At 47.3% G+C, this 10,929-nt stretch overlaps 1 protein-coding gene across 9 annotated transcripts in view; it reads right to left on the bottom strand.

Annotated features, from left to right (window-relative positions):
• The window catches only part of CLEC16A (C-type lectin domain containing 16A), a 238,974-nt gene that overhangs the window by 114,243 nt on the left and 113,802 nt on the right, over positions 1 to 10,929 (bottom strand). For all 9 annotated transcript variants that reach the window (XM_017890673.1, XM_017890666.1, XM_017890669.1 and 6 more), the window contains one exon: positions 9,925 to 10,045. In XM_017890673.1, the coding sequence (XP_017746162.1) occupies positions 9,925 to 10,045 (121 nt within the window). The remainder of the gene's footprint in view (positions 1 to 9,924; positions 10,046 to 10,929) is intronic.

Here is a 10,929-nt window from a genome sequence, read left to right as displayed (position 1 = left end):
TCTTAAAAAAAAAAAAAAAAAGAAAAAAGAAATGTAATATTGACCTCAATTATATCACTCAATCACAATCCATATGCAAATTTTTTCAGTTTGCAGAAAAATGTCCTTTAAGGCTACTTTTCCCTCTCAATCCAAGATCAATCCAGGCTGACAACTGTCATGTTTCTTTGTTTCAATTATCTAGAAACAGTACCCCTACCTTCCTCCCCCTTTTTTGGTCTTCCACAACATTTACATTCTTAAAAAACTAAGGTCAGCTGTCTTCTAGAATGTTCCGCATTCTGGATTTGTTTTTCATTGTCTTTCTCATTTATGCCACTTTCTCATTTTCACTAGGATGAGAGGCACATGACAACGCCGGGGCCATCAGCAAAATAAGCCAACATAGAGAATTTTCCAGAACTGACAGACACGACCACAAAACTAGTACTGGTTTTGCAAGAGAAACAAATCAATGAGCTCACATTTTCACGGACTGACAGTCAAACCACATACTTGCTTGGGGAGCTTCATAATACTTTTGCTGGAAACTAATCTCCAGGCAATCCGATGAAAATAGCTAGGGACTTCCACTCTGCCTAAAAGCTCTTGTCTGCAAAAAAGTTGGGGTGAAGCACGCAGAATGCTAGGAGGTGGGATCCTGAAGAATCTTTATGATATTCATATTCATACACAAATAAAGAATAAACAAAGAGGGCGATGTGGTCAGGATTTCAAACATAGAGCAAGAATTTGGGGTATGGTTTTCGCATGTGAGCTTTGATGGGCCTCGTGGTGCCCTCCAGTGTATTTGTTCCGGGGAACAAGTGGTTTGCAGGTTGGGGTTGGTGAGAAGGCACCGTCAGAGCAAAGACTCTGAGATGGGCACATGCCAGGTATGTTTGAAGAAGAGCAAGGAAGCAGAGACAGGGAGGTGATCAGGCTCAGGGGTAAAGGTCTCTGTTTTTTATTCAGACTGGGATGGAAGCCCACTTTGAACAAATGAGTAACACGATCAGGTTTTTACTTTAAAAGGAAGACAGTTCATGCTGCTGAGAATAAACTCTAGGATACAAAGCCGAAGCTAGTGACTGGGCAAGAGACTACTGCAATAATTCAGGTAAAAGATAATGGCACAGCTGGGTGCAATGGCTCATGAATGTAATCCCTGTACCTTGGGAGGCTGTATTTTTTTTTGTTGTTGTTTTTTAAAAATATTTTCAGTCTAGGTATGGTGGCTCATGCCTGTAATCCTGGTACTTTGGGAGGCTGAGGCAGGAGGATCACTTAAGCTCAGGAATTTAAGACCAGCCTGGTCTCAAACATAGTGAGACTCTGTCTCTATAAAATATTTTTTAAAAAATTAGCTGGGCATGGTGGCACGCACCTGTGATCTCAGTTACTCAGGAGGCTGAGGCAGTAGGACTGCTTGAGCCTGGGAGTTGGAGGCTGCAGTGAGCTATGATTGCACCACTGTACTCTAACCTGGATGACAAAGTGAGAACTTGTATCAAAAAAAAAAAAAAAAAAAAAAAAAAAAGTAGTAATAACAAAAAGCCAGACACAGTGGCTCATGCCTATAATCCCAGTATTTGGGGAGGCCAAGGTGGGTGGATTGCTTGAGACCAGGAGTTTGAGACCAGCCTGGGCAACACAGAGAAACACTGTCTCTACAAAAAATACAAAAACATAGCCGGGTATGGTGGTGCGTGCCTGCAGTCCGAGTTACTTGGGAAGCTGAGGTGGGAGAATCACCAGAGCCTGGGAAGTTGGGACTGTAGTGAGCCATGATTGCACCACTGTACTCCATCCTGGGCAACACAGTGAAACCCTGTCTCAAAATAAATAAATGGCCAGGCACAATGGCTCATGCCTGTAATCCCAGCACTTTGGGATACCAAGGCAGGCGGATTGCTTGAGGCCAGGAGTTTGAGACCAGCATGGCCAACATGGTGAAACCCTGTCTCTGCTAAAAATACAAAAAAAAAAAAAAATAGCCGGATGTGGTGGCATGCACCTGTACTCCCAGCTACTTGGGAGGCTTAGGCATGAGAATTGCTTGAACCTGGGGGATGGAGGTTGCAGCAAGCCGAGATTGTGTCTCTGCACTCCGGCCCAGACGAAAGAGCGAAACTCCGTCTCAAAAAATAAATAAATTTTAAAAATTAAATAAAAATAGAAATGTTTTCAATCTGTGGTTGGTTGAATCTTTGGATGCAGAACTTGAGAACACATAGGGCTGACTGTATTTTGCAGGAGGAGCTGAATAGGTCTGCTGACCAACTGGAAGTTGACCTTGAGAGAGAGGGGGGAGTCAGGGATGAGCCTGTGGTTGTTGCCACCAGCATGGAACTGCCACCAACTGAGTCTGGAAGCCTGCAGGGAGGCAGGTTTTTTGGGAAAGCTCATGTCTTGTGTTTGTGGTAACCAAGAAACGCTGAGCAGGTAGCTGAGTACACAGGTCTGGAGTTCGGCAGAGACTCTGGCAGCTGGGACAAGGGTTCACCCCCATGAAGAGGAGCAACTGACTGCTGCTGCCTGTGGGGATGCAGACTCTGCGTGGACAGACTGTCACCGTCTCATATTCAAGGCGACAGTTAGGTTTTTACGATAAAATATCCTGATTTTAAAATGTTAGCAACTAACATAAAATTTGCTTGCAAATGCTTTACTGGCCACGAAGCTACATCTGTGGGTCCACCTCCCTGAGGACTAGCCGTTCGCAACCTCTATATCCACCTTATTGTTCTGCCTTACAATAATCCCACAAAGATGGGCATCACTGCTCTCATTTAATTAATGAAGGAACTAAAGCACAGAGAGGGGAATACTTTTGTCCAAGGCCACATGGCTAGGAAGAAACATGGCTGAGATTCAGTCTGCATTTGTCTGGGACCCAAGGCTTCCTCCATACCCTCAGCCTGACTTTTAAACAGGCAAGTCCTGGCCTGGAAACAGCCAAAAGGAGAGCAAAGGGAAGGTCCACAGTGGCCTGCCTTGCCAGGAGGTGAATACAACCCAAATAGTTGGGTTGTTGTTAATAATTAGCTTCAAAGGTACCACGGTTTGGAGAACAAGCCGGATCCAACAGGATGGACCTCTGTGCAATAAAAGCTCCTGTACCTAGGCCACAGAGTGGACACAGCAGCACTCAAGACAAGCCTCTGAAGCAAACCAGAGTATGCAAGCCCGGTGTGGATGCCAGCTTATGGACACCACTTCTGTAGTTCATGCCTCGCAGGTCTGGCCTCCCAATGGGGCTCCCTGCTGTAATGCTGCCCTGACCCATAAATCTCTTCCACTGAGGCCAGAGAGGGCCTTGTGAGTTACCAATCTGATCATATCAGCCAGGTAAGAACTTTTCTCACTGTTTTTAAAACAGAACCCTGAACGCTTGACACGTCCACAGGGCCTGCATGGCTTCCTACCCAGCCTTACCTTGCCGACCACCTCCACCCTCCCACTCCCCGACCCTGTGTCCACACTGCCATCTCTCATCTTCCCCAAATCCCCATCGGCCCCAGGGCCTTTGCTTCTTCTGTGCCACTTCTCGGCACCCATACCCCCTTGCAGCCCTCAAATGGGCCCTTCCCTTAGAAGCCTCTCTGACCTCCAACCAGGTTAACCCCGTCACCTGCTCTTAGAACAGGAAACACGGTGGCCATCTGACTTTGATCTGTGCTGCCATGATTGGGGTTTGCCTTCCCCACAAGACTGTGAGCTAGGAAAGACAAAAACATTGGCTTTTACTAGAGTAATTGGTGTGCACTTGCTTTTTTTTTTTTTAAAACAAACAAACAAACAAAAAAAACCACCCACCACCACAACAACAAAAAACCCACTCCTCATTAAAGCACAGTATGTGGGTACACAGTTGCCACTACTGTCTCCTGGAAAGACTGGCCCTCGTTCCGAAATGACGTGCTACCTACTCAATATTAACAATATTAAAGGTAATAATAATGTCTTTTATGAAATGATTGTTCATAAATGCTTTTCTAAAAAATAACTACTTGGTAAACAAACAAAACAAAAGTTGGCGATCTGTCCCCAAAAGCTTTGTTTTATTTTTGTTTTGATGATTTTCTGGGCTATGAAATCCTAAGGGCTGGGGCCTACTGTTCTGTACTTGATGAGTATTTTCCAGGCCCCCAGACTTTGGGAAGTGTGTCCAAGCCTGGGAGAGTGCTCAGATCCAGTGTACAGAGGTCTGCTTATTCACAGATGTTTCTCTGCAGGTTTTGGGACTTCCCTTACACACCACGTGATCTAACACCCTTTCGTGAGGATCTTTCAAGGAAGAGCCAGCTAGGTTATGCCAGGCAAGAGTAAAAATGACCCAAAACTGCACAATGATTATGTCAGAAGTCTCAGACAACAGAGTATCACGCAGGCTACTAAACACAAGAGTTCTGAATCTATGAAGTAGCGAGGAGGCTTCCGGCCTGCCCCCACATCCCCTGGACATCCCCACCAAGCTCCTTCACAGCACTTCTCACCTGGCCGCCCCATCAACCTCAGCACCTTCTGCTTGGAACCAGCTCCTCCTCCAGGATCAGCCCTGCTGATGACAGAATCACCATCCTCCCAGCCCCTGCCACCTGGACTGCCCCAAGCTCAGAACCTCAGAGTTAACCGAGCTCTGCAGCAACACCACTGTGAACTGTCACAAAATGCTGTACCGAGACTGTCCCGTCCCTCTTTGCCCATTAGCACTGACCCCGGCCCCTGCCACAGCCTCCTAAATGGCCTATCTGCAATTCTGTCAGGCACTGTTCTAGGCACAGCACAGATAATACTCATCTACTCCTCCCAGCAAGTCCTGTTTCACAGCTGTGGAAACTGAAGCGCCGGGAGATTGTTCCCTTAAGGTAATACAGCTGGCAAACAGAAAGCAGCAAAGCTGGGACTTCCATCCGGCACAGTCTGGCCTCTGAGTCCATGCTCCTCACCACCCTGCTGCATGGCCTTTCTAGCCCCCAGTGCAACTGGGAGGCCCCTGCTGGGACCATCTGATCAGGCAGTGCCAGCTGTAGAAGTGTCCGTTTAAGACAGATGTCTCTGTGAGAAAGCCCTGGAGTTGAGATCTGGCTCTTCCCAGCCACTGACCCGCTCTTGTTACTTGTGTGCCGGCCACCCCAGTTTCGGTGAGGACCCTGGAACATGGCATGCTCTCTCTCACCTCAGCCTCACCTCTGCCATACTTAAAACGCAGTCTTCATTTCCGTGCTTTCTCGTAGAAGCTTCTGATCCCTCCTGGCACAGCACCTCTTCAGAGAGGTCTTCCCTAACCAGCCCGTGAGGATTTTCTTCCCGGTTATTCTCTAGCATGGACCCTGCTCGTCACCTCTACAGAGCCATCCCAATCAGTCTGTGATCATGCATTTACTTAACTTACCTGTTCGTGGTCGCTCCCTCCATCCTCCCCCTCCCCCCACAACTGGAAACACCTCAAGAACAGAAGCGAAGTCTGGCTTTTGCTCACTCTCACATCACAGCTCCTAGCACTGTGACTGGCATACAGCAGGTGCTCAATAAATAGCTGAACGCATGAGTGGGTCTTCATTGAATGGGCTTCACAAATGGATTTTAGAAATCAGAATACAAGTTAGATACAAGTAGCACATGCTATAGCTGCAACTATGTGAATGTCAGGTACCCATATGAATAGGCTGAAAGGAAACTGGACACTGAACACGCCTGGTTGCCAGGTGTCTCTTTGGGGTGTATGGATAATGGACAGATTTCTCCCTACTATGGTTGCTCATGATATTTGGAAACAGGCAAGAATCCTTTAAGGAGGCTCTGAGGTCAATCCCAAGGAATCTGTGGTTTCTCCTGAAACCCTGCTTGTCCTTGGTCAGGAGGCACACTGGAGTGAGTGAGTGAGTCTCACAGCCTAGAAGGGGTACAGCTCCCTTCCTCTGGCCAAAGCAGCTAGAGCCATCTTTCTTCATCCTCAAAACAGCGCCATCATCCGAGTGATGACCTGAATGTCTCAGGATACTGTTCTCACAGTGTTGCTTAAGCAGAAAATGCCAGCCCCGTGGAGCCCAGCAGGATGAGTTTCAGCTTGTGTGTTCAGCAGCTGCAGCAGGGAAGTAGCCAGCTCCCACTCACTGAGTACCTACTAAGTGCCAAGCATGGCGCTGTGAGCTTTACATGTTATCTCATTTGAGCTCCGTGGAAAGTCTTTTAGAACCATGTTTTGGTTCTGGTTTTATTTTTTTGAAAGAGGGTTCTCACTCTGTCGCCCAGGCTGGCGTGCAGTGACATAATCAGGGTTCACTGCAGCCTCGACCTCCCAGGTTCAAGAGATCCTCCCACCTCAGCCCCTCAAGTATCTGGAACTACAGGTATCTGCCACCATGACTGGCTAATTTATTTTGGATTTTAGTAGAGACAAGGTCTCGCTATGTTGCTCTGGCTGGTCTTGAACTCCTGAGCTCAAGTGATCTTCCCACCTCGGCCTCCGAAAGTGTTGAGATTACAGGTGCGAGTCACCACATTCAGCCCTAGAACCATTTCAAAGGTAAGGCTACTAAGCCTCACAGGCATGAAGACTCAGGAAGATTACAAAGCTGATTACTCCAACAATGCCAGCGGCTGCAAAATCAAATGTCAATAAGACCAGGGCGGCAGCACACGGGTGAGCACAGGCCCTGTCTATAGGCCCCTGCACCCTGGCCTCCAGCCCAAAGCAGCAGCTGCGGCTGGGGAAGCACTCGGTTTGCAAATGGTGGCAACCAATTCCATTAAAAGGAATAATACAAAGTACTTCTCTGTTAGAGAGAGGTATTTCTAGTCTTCCGTTTGCTTTAACACACTGTGTGGGTGGATGGTATATTTTAAATAGACAGATGGAAGGGCAGATAAAACAAAACTTAGCTAAATGGTAAAAACTGTTGAAGCTGAGGGCTGGGTGTATGGAGATTCATGATGCTATTTTCTCTAGAAATCGACTCTTTTATCTACTTCCTCCCCTCTTCCCTTCCCTCCCTTCCCCTTTCTTCCTCCAATCTCTCCCTCCCTTCAACTTCCTTCCACTTCCCTCCCTCCCTTCCTCCCTCTCTCTCTTCCTTCCCACCCCAGCCCCCCATCACTCCAGCAGATGTGGCACATGTTGCTGCCAGTTCCTGACCTCTGCCCTCTGCCACTTTCCTCTCTAGTGAAAAACAAAACAGACTTCACTTGAAGCATGACCAGTTTGCCTCTTTCCTGAGTGGTGGCCACTTCTTTGATGGTCCCCATGAGCAGCCACCTTTTATGCCAGAGCTTGGCTGTCACACCCAGCCGAGAGACCTGCTGCTGGTCAGCAAGCACTTGTGGTGGCTTCTGGGGAATATCCTTCATGCTATAATTTCTCATTGAAGTGTGACAAGGGCAGTGAACTTGCTTTATGCCACCTCTTCCTGCTGTGTGGAGACAGCACTCCTTTAAGCCTACCAGACCACATCGAGTCAGGTAAACAGTGAGCAGTCCCTAACATTTCTCCCTGAGTCAGCTTTCTCAAGTTCATCAGGGAGACAAAAACATGCCCAGCTTCCAGCCATGCAGCAAGCAAGAATGGCTTCACCTGTCCTTCACCTGTATTTTGTATACATAGAAGGCATTTGGTCAGATTGCAGAGTAGGGTGATTTTCCCCCTCAAAGGAAGGTGAGGAGAAGCTCTAGCATTTACAATCCCTCCCTCAAAACAAAACAAAACAAAAAAACAAAAACAACAAACCAACAGCACAGGTATATCTTATTCTAGCACCATGTGCTTCCATAATCCCTAGTATTTTCTGAATGTCACCCCCCTTAGCAAAAGACATAATTTGCAATCAGGCTGGGCAAAGACAAACAGCCATTACTTTCTTAATGGCCAACTACCCAAAAAGGCTCAGTTAAGTGATCTCAACTAGCAATCTAATCAATTAAAATTGATAAGTGAAAAAACTTTTAATCTTTACTCCAGCAGGCCATTCCTAGGGGGAGGAGGGAAGGAATGTGAATTCCCAGCATAAAATTTAATTCCATTTCACGGGTGCAAACATTTTTGCTGCCCTGATGAAGTGTCCCCTTCCCACCCCCACACCTCACCCAAAGCAAGCTCTTTCTCTCCTTGAATCAAATCAGAGAAAGACTGGTTATGATTCTTTGCAGTCAAGTTGATCAATTTAAACCCTTAGAGAAATCCCTGTGGTCATTTCTCAAGGGTGAAAGGGCCAAAGGAGATGGGCAGCGGGCAGAAAGACATCACAGCTGCTTTATTCTTCCAAGAAAGGGAAAGATAAAACGTAAACAAGAAGGTCAGAAAAAGAAACTAGACAACCAGGTAACACACAATACTCATTCACTGAGAACCTCTATGTGTCAGGCAGCATGCTATGCTCTTCACATGCATGACCTCCTGCAATACTGACTACAGTTTGCTGAGTACAGTTACATGGTAGGCACTATGCTTGGTCATGTGATATTTTGTATTCTATTTCATTCAATCCTGAACATAATTCTGTACTTTAAGAAAGACCGTCTCATTTTACAAGAGAGGAAATGGAGGCTGTGGGGGTCTAGTCATTTGTTCAAGGGAATACAAAGCAGGGTCTAGATCACAACTCTATAGTTTTGTCAAAACTCATTGAATTATACACTAACACTTGGGTAATTTTTTTGTATGTAAATTATACCTTAATAAAGCTGATTTAAAACAGCAACAACAATGCTACAGAGAGTGGCCCTATGCTGTTTCTGCCCACCCAGCCACCATCCCTTCTTCGGTGATTTTCCTTTGAGGGCCGCCTCTTCCCTCTCTCAGGTGATGGGGTTCAAAAATAACTGGCCCTCCCTCCCAGCTCCAGGGCTGGGCATGCAACCCCAGCTTAGACAATCAGTGAGTCACATTCCTCCGACCACTGGCTGGTTCAGGGATGGTCACGTGGCCCAAGCTAGGCCAATAACAGCTCTACCCAGACTTTTAGAGAATTAAAGGGAAAAAGAAGCTGTCTTTCCATCAGATTTGGCTGAACAAATCTTGGGGCTGTTGATGGCCATCTTGCCACTACCTGGTGAGAGCCCTCCTGAGGATGAACAGAGGAAAGCAGAGTTGAGAGATGGAGGAGGGCAGCTTCCTGAGGACACTGTCTGAGCACCTGGATCCAGCCATGCCTGAAGGTAGCTTACTCCTGGACTTCCCAGTGACATCAGCCAATTTCCCTCTCTTTTCCTTAAGTTGGCCTAAGTTGGGTTTTCTGTCTCTTACAACCAAAGACTCCTAATATACCACAATGCCCTTAAGAAACAGAAAACCATGCTGCTCCATTAGAGTGCCTGTGCCCTGTAATATGGAGGAAAGAGAAAGCTATACAAATATCAGAGGGGTTCCAGGAACATGGTTAGGCTTTATGTCCATTGTCTCCTTTAAAGCTCAGCCTCATGCTGCAGAAGAGAACAATGAGGCACTACACAGCAGAACAAGTAGCTCAAGGTTACAGGCTGAGCACATGGTTCTCCAGCCTCCAAAACCTTCATCCTTACCTAAACACAGGTGATTTGCTTTTTATAAGTTTCTTTCTTCAGCAGCAGAACACTTTTATCATTGGAATCATATAGAAAATGCTTAATATACAAAACCAACCAAACTGATGCCACTATGTTTACAGGGAGGGCAGGAACCCTGGAGTTTGTTCACCCTTGCTTGAGCCCCCAGTTGCTCTGCAGATACTTTTTAGAGAACCAGCTGGTTGTGACAGCAGAACCTTCAAACTGACCTCAGAGAACCCAGGGGCCTTTTCTTCAAAACCTGCATGGGACATGCACATTGCTGGCTCAAGGTCACAGCTCAACGACAGTACAAAATGCAGGTGGCACACTGACCCTCCCAGTGGCATGTGAATCAGCAGAGTGGTGTCCCGTGTCCCATGTACCCCAGCCCCCTGCTGTGACTCAGAGCAGCCAACTCACTCAGATCCAGGACATCATCGGTCTTGATCAGGTCCTCCTCCCGAGTCAGCGGCAACTGTGTCTCCGGCTCCCCTCGCAATTGCAGTGACAGGGAACGCAGCATGAAGAATACCCGGATGGCCTGGACCAACAGTTCAGAGAGCAGAGAAGAGTGAGATTGCAGAGTCATTTTAGTGAGATGCCCCACATCAAGAAATGACACAATGACTCTCTATTAAAAAAAAAAGAAGCACGATAAAGCCCACCACTTTGGGTGTTGTGATTCTGGTTCTTGCTTTTATAACAAGACAAAAAAAAAAAAAAAAAAAAAAATTCAAAGGCAGAGTAACCTGTTTTCAGTTATCCAGAGGTTCAGGTTTGGGTTACTCTACTTAACTGAGCACCTGTCATCTGCCAGGACCTTGTCCCCAAGTATCAGGTGACCTTCATAATAGCCCTGCCCAGCAGTCAGCCCCATTTCACACACTGGGCAACTGAGACCTAAGAAGGTGAAGTGACCTGCCCCACGCCATGCTTCCAGCAAGGGCTAGACACTAAGTCTGTCCCAACCAAACCAGCATGGGCTCTGGAAAACCCAAACACTCCAAAAGCGTTTCAAGGTTCTATCTACTGAATATGGGGGTGGGGCAGACAGAAGAGGGTGAAATGAAATGCCTGTGGGCTGCAGGGCCTGAGACCGGAGGAAAATCCTACCCCCGGTGAGTCTCTTCAACTCCCGGTCCCTTAGTCTTACAACAGTGAGTGTTCTGCAGTGATCCTGGTTCCGAGAATGCCCCTCAGGCTCTCCCAGCCGGCAGAACAGGGGCAGAGACGATCCACCAGCACAGGGATTCCTGACCATGGAAGCGGTGTCTGGTCAGAATTGTGTGGCCACCAGGTACTTTCAGAGAGCAGAAACAAAGCAGAGTCCCAGCTGCCGGAGGAGTGTGTGCAGAAAGCAGCCTCCAGCCCCAAAACAAGCTTGCCCACCAACCAGAGCCAGGAAGCAGAGGGGCAGTCCACAGA

This window comes from Rhinopithecus bieti, unplaced genomic scaffold (assembly GCF_001698545.2).
Source record: "Rhinopithecus bieti isolate Rb0 unplaced genomic scaffold, ASM169854v2 scaffold_19459, whole genome shotgun sequence".
NCBI lineage: Eukaryota > Metazoa > Chordata > Mammalia > Primates > Cercopithecidae > Rhinopithecus > Rhinopithecus bieti.
This window is presented reverse-complemented; position numbering and strand designations above follow the sequence as displayed.